At 43.1% G+C, this 18,654-nt stretch overlaps 1 protein-coding gene across 4 annotated transcripts in view; it reads left to right on the top strand.

Moving 5' to 3' along the window:
• The window catches only part of LOC135095140 (ankyrin-1-like), a 130,018-nt gene extending 112,216 nt beyond the window's left edge, over positions 1 to 17,802 (top strand). For all 4 annotated transcript variants that reach the window (XM_063995908.1, XM_063995910.1, XM_063995907.1 and 1 more), the window contains 3 exons: positions 4,287 to 4,556; positions 5,151 to 5,558; positions 15,645 to 17,802. In XM_063995908.1, the coding sequence (XP_063851978.1) occupies positions 4,287 to 4,556; positions 5,151 to 5,558; positions 15,645 to 17,519 (2,553 nt within the window). In that variant the 3' untranslated portion in view covers positions 17,520 to 17,802. The remainder of the gene's footprint in view (positions 1 to 4,286; positions 4,557 to 5,150; positions 5,559 to 15,644) is intronic.
• The last annotated feature ends 852 nt before the right edge of the window (positions 17,803 to 18,654 follow it).

Here is an 18,654-nt window from a genome sequence, read left to right as displayed (position 1 = left end):
CTTAATGCGAGACCCTGCCTACCAGACGTTGCGAAGATGTACAGAATTTCACAACCCAGCTACAGAAGGCACAACCAACGGGACATCCATTTTTGTTAAAAACCACATACAAAGCAAAAAATTACACACTCTTGTAAATTGTGGAGGAATAGAAGTCATGGTAGTTGCGATTGCACTAAAAGACACACTTTCACATATACAACATTTACAAGAAACAAGGAAACAACACTCTTAATATAACTGAGCTTCTAACACGCTGCGCCACGGAAAACAGATTCGTTGGAGGAGACTTCAATGCACATCACGAGAGATTTGGTTCCAACAAGAACAACAGGAACAGGCCCTGTATTGCTGAAACCCTCGCAAATGTCCCAGACGTAAGACTATTGAACAACGAGGAACCAACGCAAACAGTGAGAAGAATCTTTGATTTATCTTTTGTCTCCTATTGCTTAGAAGCACACTGGATATCTCACCTACACCTTGCAAGCGATCATTTCGCAACGACTACATCCCTTTCCATACCCCTAGCAAGGTTCCCGACAAGAAACCTTACATGGAACTTAAAACTTGCCAACTGAGCTCTCTATCGAGAAAGACTCCAGACACACCTCATCTCAATACCACAAGAAGGAGCAATTGAAATGAAAGAAGAAAGATTCATAACAGCTCTGCAAAAGACAGCGGACGATGTCATCCCTTTAAGCAAATAAACAAAAAGAGAATACAAGGATCGCTGGTACTACGACTTAGACGTCAAAGATTATAACCATAGAATCAATCAGGCCAGGAAACTACATAGGAAATACAAACCAGAAATAACCTTTGAACTCCTCAGAGCAGCCAGAAAAATTGCAAAAGATGCAACCAAAGAAATTCAGATTATAAAATGGCTAGACTGGTGTTCCTTCATAGATAGAGATAACAACTTAGAAGACATGTGGCGAAATTTAAGAGCTGCGCCAGGATAACTCCACCAAGCAACAACCAACTCATTCGGACCCTGAACAAGAAGCAAATAACTTAGTACCCTCCTTCACAACGAGAAGCAATTCGACACAGCTCCCTGAAGATAGCTACACTGGCTCCTTCCTACACGGTTGAAAACAATAAACAGAGCCCACCACGAAGCAGCCGTCACGGATTCCCCTTTCATCCTTGAAGATCTACAAGACACAGCAGCTGGCGCTGACAAAATTTTATACAGAATGATCAGGGAAGGAGGCTCGGTGAGACATCAAGAGCCCCTCCGCATAATATATCAATCTTTTGAAGAAGGAAAAATCCCAACTTCTTGGAAAACAGAAACTATAGTTCCCATCCCCAAGCCTAAAGACCCAGGGAAGGCAAGACCAATCTCTCTTCTCAGCTGTCTTGGAAAAACAGCTGAGAGAATGGTCTTGAACAGACTGAAGTGAACTGTCGGGGATTTCCACAAGAACATATTTGCATACACCAACAACAAAGGGACTAAAGACTGCATAACAGGAATGCATGATGACAATGATATACAACTGGAAAGCTATTATCGTTTTCATAGATCAAGATAAAGCTTTCGAAACCGCCAACGCCCATGCCGTCTTGGAGTCTCTGGCGCGCCGAGGAACGAAAGGAAAGCTCCTTAAATGGACAGCTGACTTTCTCAGAGAAAGGAAAGCAAGAGTCAAGTTCCAAGGAACACTGTCGGACACCCAGACCTTCGAAAATAGAACACCCCAAAGCAGTATCCTCAGTCCATTTTTGTTTAACAAAAATGGACTGAGGATGCTGTCTTGTCGAGAACATCGCCTCCCTTAACATCAAAGGCAGAAAAGTTTTGATCTACGCTGATGACACGGCTATCATAACGACCGGACATAAATAAGAGGCCAGGTCGAGAGATGCCTTGAATAGAGTCGCCGACAAATGCCAGAAACTTGAGCTCAAGATAAATCTAAACAAAGCAAAAGCCATTCACCTCGGCTGCATCTGCTCGACGCATGCCCCACCTTTAACAAACACATTGCGTCACTCAAAGAAGGGAGCAAAGACCCGTCCACCTTGCCTCAAAACCGCACTAGAGAAACTACAAAACAAAGTACTCAGGGTCATTACCGGCTCTCCTTGCTGGACAAACATAAACACCCTATAGGCCGAAAAAACCTAACAACCAACCGATCGAGACAAGACTTTACACCGCTAATGCTGGACCTAATGAAATATATTATAATATAAAATAAAGGGTTAGCTAATACCATCAAGCAGGCTCTAGCCCAAAATAGGAATTTTTTGGGTGGAAAGCAGCTTGGGCATCCACAACCACCGACACACTCAGATTTATAGAAGCCCACCAATTCTTCCAACAACTACAAGACGACCCATATGATGCAACTTATGAAAAAATCCCGCCTTTGGAAGAGGCCCTATTCATCTTAACTGTACACTCTCTCCCTGAATCAAAGAATAAACTACATCCAATCATCCTCAAAGAAGAAGTAAGGAAAGCGCTGCAAGCCGCCCCCACTGATAACTCTGACGTCTCTTTCACTGATGGATCGGTAGACACAACAAACAGCAGAGTCGCCGCCGCCTTCACCACAACAAACACGACAGGATTCTTCAGGCTCCCAAATGGATCTTCCATATTGCAAACAGAACTCCTAGCTATCGACAAAGCAATAGAAGACGGCAATCACAGACACAAAAACATACTGATTCACACTGACTCTCTGGGAGCACTACAAGCACTGCGAAATAAAACACCAAGAGACAACATCAACATCACGACGAAGATATTAGCTACAGCCCAGGCAATGAAGGCGCAAGGAAGAGAAATTCACTTCAACTGGGACCCAAGCCACGTCGGGATTGTAGCACCCTGGAGAAACAAAACAGAGAGCTACTGGCACATAGCATACAGATCAACACGCAAAATGGATCCAGAAGCACAGTATGGTACATGAACACAACAGGAAATACCACACCCATACCCAAACACCTTGACAAGAAGATCTGTAACAACTTATGCAGACCAAAACTTGGTTACCGATGTCTAGCAGAAATCAAGAATAACCTACCAGAAACATGTACACACTGCAACACAGACACAAACACTCCACTTATACAATACTTCACTCAGTGCCAGAAAACAGCCCCCTACCTTAACTGAAGCCATGGGACAGCTGAAAACATAGTAAAACAAACAACATGGACAAATCTCACCACCTTGACAAGACTTTTCATGCCACCTAGATAAACACAAACACACCACATACATCGATGTATCCTGCGGACAGTCCTTGCAAGGTGTATTTGGTGGTCACTTAGTGAGGGCAAGCCAGACTCCACACAAACGTAATCCAAGGGATAAATACTAAATATGACAAGAAGTCAGCTGTGGGCCAAACAAGAGGCCCACGTTACCTCTCAAGTTAACAGTACACACACACACACACACACACACACACACACACACGTGCCCAGTCAGTGTGGGTGACAATATTGTCACCCACACCTTAAATGTAGGAGATAGAAAAAATATTATGATACCCTTAAGAAGAATGCTGTGATTCAAGGGTGATATCTAGAAAGTTATAACAAATACAACATGCTAAGACGCACTTAAAAGAAAGATGTAATTAAGTCCAGTACCAAAATTGGGAGAATAAAATCAACATAATAATAAAATTTGGAACAAAATAAAAGTACTTAAAGGGAAAAGTATCATACATTCAAAATATTATACAGATAAAGAAAAATTCGAATTAATTGTGAAAACCTGGAAAGATATATTCAGGATTACTGATGAAGCAGAACGGAAGAGTACTAAATAAAGCTCTAAGGTTCATCCATCGGAATGAAGATGATATAAGAACAGAAGATCTACACGCAAAATATAATATTACTCCTATAAACATATCTTTAAATTGCAAGGCAAACTAAAGGGGCTATGTATAAAACAGTTACTTCACAGCTTCAGCGCTAGTCCTTGATCCAATCCCTCTTACCCCCGCCCGCATATATATATATATATAGAGAGAGAGAGAGAGAGAGAGAGAGAGAGAGAGAGAGAGAGAGAGAGAGAGAGAGAGAGAGAGAGAGAGAGAGAGACAGAGAGAGAGAGAGAGAGGGAGAGACACATGCATGCACACTGAAACGCATCACCACAGGTATAAGTGAACATTTTTTTATCATCGAGCGAAACTCTGAAAACTGTGACAACACTATTATATTATTATATCATATTATATTATATAACTTTTCCTGCAATACCATCAGCGATATGGCTTCCCTTATCTCTCCGGCAGAGCGGCGTATCCCCTGAACACCTGTACGAAAAGCTACTCTTAACAGTATGTCGCGGGGACGACGTGCAGGTGGTGTCCAGCCTCCTGTGTAAGGGCGTCCCCATAGAGTCCCTGGGTGGCCGCTCCGTTCTCAGACTGGCTGTCACCACCGACCGCGCACGCACCGTCAGCCTGCTGCTGGCGAGCGGCGCATCGCTGCCCGCCAGCCTGTTGCACCAGGCTTGGCAGAGCCCCGACGTGACCCACAGGGTGCTGGCCTGTCTCACCACCGTGAGTACCCTCTCTTACCTGTCTCATAACATTGCCACACTATAAAAGTGAGACCGAGCACCGGAACTGCACCCTTTGCAGCCTGAAAATTTTTTGAAAAACTTAAATAAGTTATAGTTCTGTTAGTTCTAAAGATAAAGTTTTGTGTCCTAACAACTTCAGTTTCAGATTTTAGTGCTACGCCTGACAGATCTGTAGCACACCAAAGGTGTCCAACATTAGAGAACAACTAAAAGAATTTCGTCATTTCATAAAAAAAAAAAAAAAAAACACTTCAGAGTAATGTTTAGAACAAGTAATGAAGTAGATCTTATAATAATTGAAACCCTGCCTAAAATTAATTTTAATAACGCCTGTCAAACTTATTTTGGAATAATGTGAGAAAGTTTTTTTTATCTTTTTTTTTTCAAGACTAGGTAAGGTTCTATTGGTACGTGTATTTTTTTAATTTATGACACTTAATGACTCTCTCTCTCTCTCTCTCTCTCTCTCTCTCTCTCTCTCTCTCTCTCTCTCTCTCTCTCTCTCTCTCTCTCTCTCTCTCTCTCTCTCTCTCTCTCTCTCTCTCTCTCTCTCTCTCTCCTTCCTTCACAGGCCTACTGCTGCCGTCTGCGTGCAGAGCAGCGTCGTCTGGAAAAGGTCAGCGGCGCCCTTGCCAAAGGCATCAACAATCTGGTGAAAACTATGGAGGGAAATACACCTTGGCAGGCTGCCTGGCGATGGGGTAAGGACACTGATCGGCCAGAACTGAGCGACCTCCTGGCAAAGGCCGCGGCTGCCAACTGCCCCGTGACTGCTGCCTTCCTGCAGAGTGCAGGAGCGTGGTCTTTCTTCACGGGAACTTCAGGTGGTAGTGCTCTCCACGCCGCCGTGGAGGCCGGCCATCAGGGCATGGCCGAGCTGCTTATCAGGGACCTCGGAGGCTGTCCGTATGTGCCGGACGCACACGGTCGCCTTCCATTGCATATGATGACAGACAAGGAGCGACAGAGGCTGGAGCAGGTGAGGCTGTCTGTGTGCTCTCTCTCTCTCTCACTCTCTCTCTCTCTCTCTCTCTCTCTCTCTCTCTCTCTCTCTCTCTCTCTCTCTCTCTCTCTCTCTCTCTCTCTCTCTCTCTCTCAAATATTTACATATATATTCAAGGAAAAGATGAACAACAGTTTGAAAATGTTAATGGGAGAGTGTCAGGTGTACAGAGAGGGAGAATGAGAGAGGGAGTAGCCCCACTGCTAAAGTTAGGAGTGCAGCAGAGTGTGATGGAGTGGTTATGTCGTCGAGGCTGATGTGGGTGCAGCTGAGGTTGTGATGATAGATTTGTTGTGTTGTGGGTGCCTTTATGCAAGATAGTGAGAGGGATCAGATGGAAAGGGAACATTTTGTGACTGATTTGGGTGATTGTTTACGTGGTCAATATACTGGTCATGGGCGATTTAAGGCTCGTGTTGGTAATGAGGTAGTTAATGGTGAAGTAGGTAGGTAAAGAAGGAATATAAATAGAGAATATTTGGTAGAACTCTGTGTGGAGCAAGAGCTAGCAATAACAAATGCAAGGTTCAATGAGAAGCCGATTCATAAGTTTACACGGCAGAAGCAAGATAATAAAAGGTTCGTAGACAAAGCACTGATGGACTACGCGGTGATCTCAAGGAGAAAGATTGGCTGGTTGTTGAATGTGAGAGAAATGAGAGGAGATGGGAGAGGTATGTCAGACCACTTCCTAGGTGAGGGTAAACTGAGCGTGGAATATGGCGGGATATTGTTCCCTTACTCGGCTGTTTGTCACGGAAGCGAAAGGAACATTTGATTTAAGGTAGCGTGATATGAGTAGGCCTGAAAAAAAAAAAAGTTTGAATCATCAATATATGCAGTTTATTTACACTAACAACAGAAGAGTTCACTCGTTACAATATATTATAGTAACGTGGTGTTAATTCTCGGATTACTGGATAGACTAGGATATTTATTTATTTATTTATTTTTTATTTATTTATTTTTTTATGTAGAAGGGACACCGACCAAGGGCAAAAAAAAAAATGAAATACCGGTCCCCGAACAAAGCGTTAAAAAGTGTCCAAAGCGGTAGTAAAAAATTGAAGAATAACTGTCTTGAAACCTGCCTTTTGAAGGAATTCGTCGTAACAAGGAGGAAATAAAATAGCAGCCACGGAGTTCCAGAGTTTACTAGATAAACAGATGAACGACTGAGAGTACAGGTTAACTCATAATTTAGAGAGGTGGACAGAATAGGAGTGAAGAAAGAAGAAAGTCTTGTGCAGTGAGGGTGCTGGAGGAAGGAAGGCACGCAGTTAGCAAGATCAGAAGAACAGTTAGCATGAAAATAGCGGTGGAAGATAGCTGAAGATGCAACAGTGTGATGAGAGACAGGCTAAAGATAGTCAGTTAGAGAAGATGAGTTGATGAGAGAAAAATACTTTTGATTCCACCCTGTCTAGAAGAGAGGTATGAGTGGACACCTCTCCCCGTACACGTGAAGCATATTCCATACATGGATGGATAAGTCCCTTGTACAGAGTTAGCAGTTGGGGGGGAGGAGAGGGAAGAAAACTAGTGGATACGACTCAGGACACCTAACTTCAAAGGAGCTGTTTGAGTTAGAGATGAGATGTGAAGTTTCCAGTTTAGATTACAGGAAAAGGACAGACCGTGGATGTTCAGTATAAAAGAGGGGGACAGTTGAGTGTCACTAAAGAAGAGGGTGATAGACGTCCGGCAGGTTGTGTTGAATTGATACATGAAGGAATTGAGTTTTTGAGACACTGAACAATACCAAGTATAATCTGCAAAAATCAGGAATTTTAGAGAGATCAGAAATCAGGCGTTCTGTGGTTTCCATGCGTGAACTGTTTACTCTCCGAAGGGTTGGACGTCTATGAAAAGATGGGGAAAACTGCATGGTTGTATCATCAGCGTAGGAATGGATAGGACAAGAGGTTTGGTTTATAAGGTCATTGCTGTTTAAGAAAAAAGAGACTGGGTGACAGAAAAGAACTCTGAGGAACACCACTGATAGTAGATTTAAGTGAAGAACAGTGACCGCCTACCACAGCAGCAATAGAACGGTCAGAAAGGAAACTTAAGATGAAGTTACAGAGAGAAGGATAGAAGCCGTACGAAGGTAGTTTAGAAATGAAAGCTTTGTGCCATATTCTGTCAAAAGCATTTGATTTTGGTGAAACAAAAGTTTCACCAAAATCTCTAAAAGAAGATGACTAAGATTCAGTAAGGAAAACCAGTACATCATCAGTAGAGCGGCCCTGATGGAACACATACTGGCGGTCAGAAAGAAGGTTGTGAAGTGATAAATGTTTAAGGATCTTCCTGTTGAGATTACATTTAAAAACTTTAGATAGGCAGGAAGTTAAAAGGAATAGGACGATAGTTTCAGGGATTAGAACGGTCATCCTTTTTAGGAACAGGCAGATATTGACAGAGTTGAAAGAGTATGACTAGGCAAAGTGCAAACAATAGGAGGGACCCCATCAGATATATATATATATATATATATATATATATATATATATATATATATATATATATATATATATATATATATATATATATATATATATATATATATATATATATAATTTTTTTTTTTTTTTTTTTATGTAAGAGGAAAAATGTCCACTGAAATGCCAGTCCCATAAAAAGGGTCCAAAGCGGTAGTCAAAATTTGAAGGATAATTGTCTTGAAACCTCCCTCTTCAAGGCATTCAAGTCATAGGAAGGTGGAAACACAGAAGCAGGAAGGGAGTTCCAGAGTTTACCAGAGAAACGGATGAATGATTGAGAATACTGGTGAACTCTTGCTTTACACAGGTGGACAGAATAGGGGTGAGACAAAGAAGAAAATCTTGTGCAGCGAGGCCGCGGGAGGAGGGGAGGCATGCAGTTAGCAAGATCAGAAGAGCAGTTATCATGAAAATAGCGGTAGAAGACAGGTAGAGATGCAAGATTGCGGCGATGAGAGAGAGGCTGAAGACAGTCAGTTAGAAGAGAGGAGTTCATGAGACGAAAAGCTTTTTATTCCACCCTGTCCAGAAGAGCAGCGTGAATGGAACCCCCCCAGACATGTGAAGCATACTCCAAACATGGACGGATAAGGCCCTTGTACAGAGTTAGCAGCTGGGGGGATGATAAAAACTAGCGGAGACGTCTCAGAACACCTAACTTCATAGAAGCTGTTTTAGCTAGAGATAAGGTGTGAAGTTTCCAGTTCAGATTATAAGTAAAGGACAGACCGAGGACGTTCAGTGTAGAAGAAGGGGACAATTGAGTGTCATTGAAGAAGAGGGGATAGTTGTCTGGAAGGTTGTGTCGAGTTGATAGATGGAGGAATTGAGTTTTTGAGGCATTGAACAATACCAAGTTCACTCTGCCAAAATCAGAAATTTTAGAAAGATCAGAAGTCAGGCTTTCTGTGGCTTCCCTGCATGAAATGTTTACTTCCTGAAGGGTTGGACGTCTATGAAAAGACGTGGAAAAGTGCAGGATGGTATCATCAGCGTAGGAGTGGATGGGACAAGAAGTTTGGTTTAAAATATCATTAATGAATAATAAGAAAAGAGTGGGTGACAGGACAAAACCTTGAGGAACACCACTGTTAATAGATTTAGGAGAACAATGACCGTTTACCACAGTAGCAATAGAACGGTCAGAAAGGAAACTTGAGATGAAATTACAGAGAGAGGGATAGAAACCGTAGGAGGGTAGTTTTAAAATCAAAGCTATGTGCCATACTCTATGAAAAGCTTTTGATATATCCAACGCAACAGCAAAAGTTTCACCAAAATCTCTAAAAGAGGTTGACCAGAATATCACCAGTAGAGCGGCCATGACAGAGCCCATACTGGTGATCAAATAGAAGGTTATGAAGTGATAGATGTTTAAGAATCTTCCTGTTAAGGATAGATTCAAAAACTTTGATAGGCAGGAAATTAAAGCAGTAGGACGGTAGTTTGAGGGATTAGAACGGTCACCCTTTTTAAGAACAGACTGAATGTAGCCAAACTTCCATCAAGAAGGAAAGGTAAATATTGACAGACAAAGTTGAAAGAGTTTGACTAGGCAAGGTACAAGCACGGAGGCACAGTTTTGGAGAACAATAGAAGAGACCCTACCAGGTCCATAATCCTTCCGTGGGTTTAGGCCAGCCAGAGCATGGAAAGGAGAGGAGAGGAGAGGAAGGAACAAACCCCAAATCTTCCAAGAAAGAGTTTTTAGCAAAGGTTTGAGCGAGGAGTTTAGCTTTAGAGATAGATGTGATAGGAGTGGTTCCATCTGGTTGAAATAAAGAAGGGAAAGAAGAAGAAGGAAAGTTATTGGAGATGTTTTTTGGCTAGATGCCAGGAGTTACGAGAGGAATTAGATCTTGAAAGATTTTGAAGTTTTCTATTAATGGAGGAGTTTCTGGATAGCTGGAGAACAGACTTGGCATGGTTTTGGCAAAAAATATAAAGTGCATGAGATTCTGGTGATGGAAGGCTTAAGTACCTTTTGTGGGCCACCTCTCTATCATGTATGACACGAGAACAAGCAGTGTTTAAAGCAAGGTTTGGAAGGTTTAAGTCGAGAAAAAGAGTGAGGAATGTATGCCTCCATGCCAGACACTATCACCTCTGTTATGCGCTCAGCAGACAAAGACGGGTCTCTGACACGGAAGCAGTAGTCATTCCAAGGAAAATCAGCAAAATTCTTTCTAAGGTCCTCCCAACTAGCAGAGGCAAAACGCTAGAGGCACCTTCGCTTAGAGGGATCCTGAGGTGGGATTAGAGCAATACGACAAGATACATATATGAGATTGTGATCGGAGGAGCCTAACGGAGAAGAGAGGGTGACAGCATAAGCAGAAGAATTAGAGGTCAGGAAACGGTCAAGAATGTTTGGCGTACCTCCAAGACAGTCAGGAATATGAGTAGGGTGTTGCACCAATTACTCTACATCGTGGAGGATAGCAAAGGTAAAGGCTATCTCACCAGGATGGTCAGTGAAGAGAGAGGAAACCCAAAGCTGGTGGTGAGCATTGAAGTCTCCAAGAATGGAGATATCTGCAAAAGGGAAGAATCAGAATGTGCTCCACTTTCGAAGATAAGTATTCAAAGAATTTCTTATATTCAGAGGAGTTAGGTGAGAGAGATATATAGCACAGATATATTTAGTTTGAGAGTGACTCTGTAGTCGTAGCCAGATGGTGGAAAACTCGGAAGATTCAAGAGCGTAGGCACGAGACCAGGTTAAGTAGTTGCGCACATAAACGCAACATTTAGCTTTGGATTGGAAATGAGGATAGAGAAAGTAGGAAGGAACAAAAAAGGGATATTGTCAGTTGCCTCAGACACCTGATTTTCAGTGAGGAAAAGCTTAGAAGAGGAGAGGTGGTGTTCTACAAATTGAGAACTAGATCTTAGACCGCGAATGTTGGGGTGTCAAGACACTTAGTAAGGTCTTTATGTGAGGAGCAGTCCGACCTGGGGACATTTGTGGTCCCCTCCCCAGATGAGGACTTCGATGCTGGTGTAGGAGTCGCCATGATGATTTTGAATTTTTCAGTGAAGGGTGAGTGTGCGTTATTAAGTGCTTATAGTTTTTTTTGTGGAGAAAGAGAATTTTAGAGGGCAGGCTGTGACTGCCCCTTTGTGATGCGAGACACAAAGAGAAACGTTCAGTGATGTCACAGCTGGTTTTGATAATAAGTTCACAGCACCCCCCTGATCCAGTGTTTTCGATCTTTATCTTTATCTTTTCCGCAGGTGCCTACTTCTTCCTCCTGAGGGTTGAGAATTAGTTTTAATCCCACTTGTTGACGTGAGGGACTCACCGTGATAGAAAGACAGGTGATTGGGGTCGCTAATTCCGGGGGTGTTCCCGATGAAGACGCTGCAGTGCGTCTTCATCGGGAACATGTGGGGGCTCACACAGCTTCGGTTCATCCTTCAAAGTAGGAGCAGCTAATAAGACAGCGCACAACGAGGAATTTACTGACTCGACCAAAGAAATCCTCTACTGGTACCCATGGGTAGGAGAAGACGTAGCGTCAGGGACAGCTTCTTCGGAAACGATGACGCAGTTGCTGCCAGTGTTCGGGATGGTGGTAGAAGACCGAGAACCGTTGATGGTGCCAGCAACTGTATAGTTAAGGGGAGGTTGGTCACTCATGGAGAACCCTACCCTGTGCTTTGGTGATGGGTCGGCTCTGTCCTTAAAGGTTCGAGGATTCTCGGGGCACCGACTCCTGAGGTGTCCTTCTCCGTAGTTATAGATTTTTTTTTTTTTTTTTATGTAAGAGGGACACTAGCGAAGGGCAACAAAAAATAAAAAAAAAATGCCCACTGAGATGCCAGTCACAGATATCCGAGAGGAAGTGTTCTTCGGATCACTTTCGGTGAAGGTGGCTCTCTTCGTGGAGAAAGAAGACTTGCCGGAAGCACTGTTAGTGTTGTGCTTCGGGTGTCAAGGATATAAACTCACGTTTGTCCTCGAAGGTGCTAGGTATCTTTGAAGCCTCAAGCCAGGAGTCAAACAGCTGAAGCAGGCGGGTGGAAAACTGCCGATATTTCTCTCCGATGTTGATCTTGCTGCTGCTGAAGTCCTGCCGGTAGCGTTCCGATGTCTTGTTGAACCCCGTCAGTAGTGCCTGATTAAGGAGAGTAAAGTCGCTGATGGTGTTAGTATCGAGGGTGGAATACAGCTTGGCCGCTTTTCCGGTTAACAAGCTGCCCAAATAAACTGCGAGACTACGACTACCATAGTGCAGGAGAAAGAGAGCTTGGCTTCTGCAGACTCCGTAGCTAGCCGGAGCTCGGCAAGCTCAATTTTTCGCTCCTTTTCCCTTTCTTCTCTCTCTCTCTCTCTCTCTCTCTCTCTCTCTCTCTCTCTCTCTCTCTCTCTCTCTCTCTCTCTCTCTCTCTCTCTCTCTTTTTTTTTTTTTATTTAAACATAGGTACATTATCACCCGAAGGCGCACTGCCGTGTGCCGTGTATTTTAGGGGTGGGACACAACACACAAATACAAATATAAATATATATACATATATATACATTCTTTATGTTAGACTTATATTAATATTGTTAGCAGGGGGGTTGGGAACGAGCCCCTCCAGTGGTGTGCTGCTAGCTTCACGTCCTGGGTATCCATCCCCCTGATATGAGGGACGGAGGACGCGAAGACGTTCCACAGTCTGGAGACTCGCCCCCAAAAGGTGCGCTGGTGTTGGCTGGAGCGGGAACGCGGCACTTCCACTGAGTCACCACTGGATGACACCGTTCTCATGTCCCGCGAGGTGACTCTGGTGGGCAGCCGTAGTCCCGCCAGATGTGGCACACCCTGCACCTGTGCCTTGTGGAACACCACAAGGGCTGCCACGTCCCTGCGGTGTTCTAACGTGTCGACGGGAGTCTCAGGATGGGCTGGAGCACCTGCTGCTTCCACCAGTCGCAGCGCCCGTCGCTGGATGCCGTCGAGCTTGTTGATGTGTGTGGCAGCACAGGACATCCAGGAGAGGGTGGCATACTCTAAATAAGGCCGTATCTGGGCCTTGTAGAGCAAGAGCCTCCCTCTCCTGTCGAGCAAGTTGGCCACCCTCCTCAAGGAGGAGACTCGGTGTGAGGCCTTAAGGGCAATGTGTTTGACGTGGCGGTCAAACCGCAGCCCTCGATCCACCTCCACCCCAAGAATCTTGACGGACTCCTGGAGTTCGAGAGGAAGACCACCAAAGCTTAGCCCTCCCTCCACTGCTGGCTCGGCAGCGGGGGATCGAGAAACTACCATTGCCTGTGTCTTCTCCGGAGCAAAGGTCACCTGCCAGCGTGCCCCCCACTCCTGTATCACCCCAAGCTACTGATTGATCTCTTCAGCAGCATGCACACTTTCGTGTCGAGGGTAGGTACAGGAGAGAGTGCAATCGTCAGCATAAGCTGAGACCGCCGGCAGCTGTCGGAGAAGATCGTCCACGTAGATGTTCCACAGGACTGGCCCCAGCACCGAGCCCTGTGGCACTGACGCTCTCACCGGGAGGGACTCGGACGCTTGCCCATTGACAACGACCTGGAGGGTCCTTCCTTGGAGGTAGTCGCCAAGGAGCTGAAGGAGGTCACCCTGGATCCCCTTTGCCCTCAGCTTTTCCAGAAGGCCCCCATGCCAGACCCTGTCGAAGGCGCCCGCTATATCCAGGGCCACCACAACAGAGTCGAGGCCGCCGTCAAGGGCGTCCTGCCAGCGCCCGGTGAGGAGCATGAGGAGATCGGCTCTCTCTCTCTCTCTCTCTCTCTCTCTCTCTCTCTCTCTCTCTCTCTCTCTCTCTCTCTCTCTCTCTCTCTCTCTCTCTCTCTCTCTCTCTCTCTCTCTCTCTCTCTCTCTCTCTCTCATTTTAGTGCTACGCCTGACAGATCTGTACCATACCAAAGGTGTCCAATATTAGAGAACAACTAAAAGAATTTCGTCATTTCATTAAAAAAAAAAACATGTTTAGAACAAGTAATGAAGTAGATCTTATAATAATTGAAACTCTGCCTAAAATTGATTTTAATAACGCCTGTCAAACTTATTTTGGAATAATGTGAGAAAGTTTTCTTTTGTCTTCTTTTTTTCCAAGACTAGGTAAGGTTCTATTGGTACGTGTATATATATATATATATATATATATATATATATATATATATATATATATATATATATATATATATATATATATATATATATATATATATATATATATATATATATATATATGACATCAATAATACGAGCACAAAACTTTAATTCATATATGCCAATAACAAAAATGTTAATTAAGCAATATAACTATACATTGCCTAGACTCAAATGCATTTGCTGAATTAAATTTAATTTGTCAATGCATGAAATCTAACATTTTAAAGTTAAATATCTCCATAACACATCTTCCAAAACAGATCACTTGAAGATTATTTTCCATCTTTAGGAATTGAAGGTGAGATACTGAACCAGGTAAATCACACAATTTTTTTTTTCTTTTGGTGGGGGGGGAGAAATTTCTGAAAATTTAAATTGGAAACATCCCGTAGATGACTGGCATCATGAAGTTTCAAATATATACGGAATATTGTACAAGATCAAGCATTATTTAACAATAATCACTCATTTGTGTACGTTGTACCCTATGTTATCCTCGCCTGATTTACTGTGTTCCTATCTGGGCAGCACATGGCCATCATTTATCAAAAGGTTATTGTGATAGAAAAAAGTAAATAAATAAATTCGAGTCCACAGCTTATGTTACTTCATTAATGACATTGTTTAATTTTTCATGTATATACAAATGGTTTTCATAGGTATTGACCTATAAAGCTCTCAGAAACCACACAGGAAATTAATAGCTTGGGATAGTGCTTACCAGACTAGAAGCAACAACATGGATCTTATATAGCCAGAGTTTGGAACATGGCTTTATATATATATATATATATATATATATATATATATATATATATATATATATATATATATATATATATATATATATATATATATATATATATATATATATATATATATATATATATATATATAATAAAAAAAACATACTATGGTTGGACCAAAGATTTTCAATAATTTATCTTTGCAAAAGAAACTGAAGCTGAAAAGATAAATAAAACAATGTTTCTTTGTATAACAATTTTTTATAATTATTATTATTATTATTATTATTTTTATTTATTTATTTATTTTTTTTTACTTTTCTCATCTTGCCGTGATGCTGAATAGATTATATAGTTTGTGTGTTGCAGAAAGTATAAATTGTATGTAACGATAGATACTGTTTGTACTTTATTGTTCACTAATGTGTTTAATTTGTAGATAATCATATGAAATTAATATTTTATTCTAAAAGTTTCTAATTAATTGTATTAATTTAGCAATTAAGCCAATTTTAGTCTTTGAGTATTGTCTGCTAAAGAGCTATGATACGGCAGATGATTGCTAATTTACGTGATCATGAACGTTTTTTCCGCAATATATATGTATCAAAATCATTAATGATTATATATACTTACTTATATATTCATCGCTCTCTTTCTCCTTGTACACAGAAGCTCTTTAGCGAGGAGCGTGAAAAACTGGAAAATATGGAACTTCACTTGAAGGCAGACCACGAGAAGACCGCGGCACGGACAGCGCTATGTATACAGAAGGTTCTTTTTCAGAGCCACAAGAAGGGCGAAGGTAAGGATATCTCTTTACCTGATGGCCGCGCCGTCCTACTGCTGGCCTCGCGCAAAGGTCTTCTGCAGGTAGCTCATCTTATACTGCATGAGGGTCGTTTTCCCGTGGACGAGGTGCTGGACCACACCTGCGGCACCACCGCCCTCCACCAGGCGGCCTCTCACGGTCAGGACGGCTGCGTGGCGCTGTTGCTGAGCGCCGGCGCAGACACACACCAGCGCGACACCTACGGCCAGACGCCTCGCCACCTGGCTGCCATGTTTGGCCACAAAAGTACTTTTGAACTCTTGGCGCACCATGAGATGCAGGACTCTCCTTGCCGCGCGGGCACCATCCCCACACAGGTGAAAGAACATTTTAAAGTCTTTCACAGTATGTATTATAAATATAAGCGCAATCTATTAAAGCCACTCGACCGTCATGACCCCGAAAGCGTCATAAAAAATCTTGTGAAATCCATAGGCCTGCCAGGACTGCAGGAGGAAGCTAAGCGGGTAGCTGTTGATCTATCCAAGGGCGAGGCTCTTGAGGTAAAGGAGGCGGTCATGACGGAAATAAGCATCATTATGAATAAGGTGTCAGCCGTTGATCCCACCTACCGCGGCGACCTGAGGCTAGCGGGCAGTTCTCGGGATGGCTCTAAGCTGTACGCTCCCGACGAATTTGATATAAATCTCGTGATTCACGAGGATGACGTAGGAGTAAATGTTAGTAAGAGAGGGAAGGAGGAAGCCCCGCTGAAGGGTAAGTTAAAAATATCTATAAAGACTGACAACCCCCACCTTGAGGGGAATAGATTTATGGCCAGTCTGTATGATGAGGTGTACCGCTGCCTCGCTGGCCATACTCTGCAGGACGAAAGACTGAGCCTCGTGCCACCAGGCCTTACAAGCACGCAGGTGGGCGTGGCACTCTCCCTGGCATGGCAGGGGCGGGAGTATCCACTGTTGCTAGTCGGCGTGGACCTGGTGCCAGTGTTGGAGGTGCCGTGGCTGGAACAAGTCCCCAGACCACTTCTCACTCCCGAGGACACCACCACCATGCAGCTCAGTAATGCTGCGGACGGCACATGGCGCTGCAGCTTTGCCTTGACAGAGGCAAAGGTGCTGGGTACGTTGACCCCCGCGGAGCGCCAGGTACAGCTGATGGGAAAGGTACTTCTCTCCCGTCTCAAGGCAGAGCCCTGGATGCCACGACACAAAAAGAGCTTTTTCAAATGGTTTGCCACAAGAGAGTGGAACATCTCGGTACCGAGCGGGTTCTGCTTCAAGAATGCGCTCCTGCGGTGGCTGGAGCATAGACGGTGGAAGGAGGTGGAGCTCGGGGCTGGACAAAAGGGGAACGTCAAGGAGTTGGGAACTGGGCAGAAGGGGGACCCCGTAAGGGAGTTGAGGGGTGGAGAAGAGGGGGACCACGTCAAGGAATTGAGGGCTGAACAGGAGGGGAATCACGCCAAGGAGTTGGGGATTGGACAGGAGGGGGGCCACGCCAAGGAGTTGAGGACTGAATGGGAGGGGGACCAGGGGGCCAGATGGCTGGTGGAGGTGTTCAGACTGATGTGTGCAAACCCAGAGGAATCGCGAGAACACCTGGCTACTCAAAACAGCTCCGCCTACTTTGGAGGAGACTGTGAGGGGCGAAAGCCTGGGGACGGGGCGCCTTTCATCGTACAGTGTCTGGAGGAGGACTTGGAAAAATTGACGGCCTCAGCCAAGACAGTCAGGCCGCGGCGAAAGTATTAGATACAGAAGATGCAGGTCCGTGTAATCATTGGCAGTAAGCTGTGCCACGCGTCATAAGGCCCCCCATGCACACAGGAACACAAGAGCTCGATACCCGATTTTTAAATTCAATAGTTTATTTAGCCAGTTAGTTGTAAAACTGATATAAAGAAAAATATAGATTTTCATTAGACGAGAATAGTGAGAGAGAGAGAGAGAGAGAGAGAGAGAGAGAGAGAGAGAGAGAGAGAGAGAGAGAGAGAGAGAGAGAGAGAGAGAGAGAAACTCTCTTAATATGCTCTCATCCGTACATACGGATATAATACTGCTGGCTGAATAATGTAATACTAGAAGCTTAAGTAAATGCCACGTATAGCCTGTAAACAGTGTAGTATAAGTTAATAACCAACTTACATGTTTTATGGTGAATCAGGTTCTAGATATATCTCTGAAATAATTGATAATAGCCTTATAAGTTTTTGGTATTCAGTTGCAAACGCCAGTGACATTAAGATACCAAATATTTTCTATAGGTATATTAAGACAGTGTATGATCTGGATGTATATAAATTTATTTTGCTTGATAAGAATATTACATAAGTTATTTAATCTAAATAGAAGTATTTTATTTAAATGGTAATTGGTTAAAACAAATTTATATGTTCAATGACTTCTGCTATTTAAAGGCAGAGATTGTCTGAAGAAATTTATAGTAGCCCAGCATGCTTTAATTATATGATGATTGACTGATTGATTGATTGATATGTTTATTTGGCTCTATGGGTTTATATATTTACAGTATTTATACATGCCATTAAAATCAGATCCAATAAGTTAAAGCTTTGTTATATATAAAAACACAATATATAATCATAAAAAAAAAACACATCAAGGGTCAGAATTGGAGCCGTTTTATGTAGAAGATAAAGTTTTGGTTGTGAACCATAATATAAAATAGATATACAATATTGATAGGAAAAAAAAAAATTAACAAGGCATTATGATGTACATAATAACGCATATGTGCTGGGATACCAGAATAACTGTTTATTATTACAGAGAAAACTCTCGCTCGAGAAAAAAAAAAAAAAAACGAAACATGAAAAAAAAAAATGTAATATGCTGCATCAGAGAAGTACGACCGAAGAATAAAAAA

Source organism: Scylla paramamosain, chromosome 47 (assembly GCF_035594125.1).
Source record: "Scylla paramamosain isolate STU-SP2022 chromosome 47, ASM3559412v1, whole genome shotgun sequence".
Taxonomy (NCBI): domain Eukaryota; kingdom Metazoa; phylum Arthropoda; class Malacostraca; order Decapoda; family Portunidae; genus Scylla; species Scylla paramamosain.
This window is presented reverse-complemented; position numbering and strand designations above follow the sequence as displayed.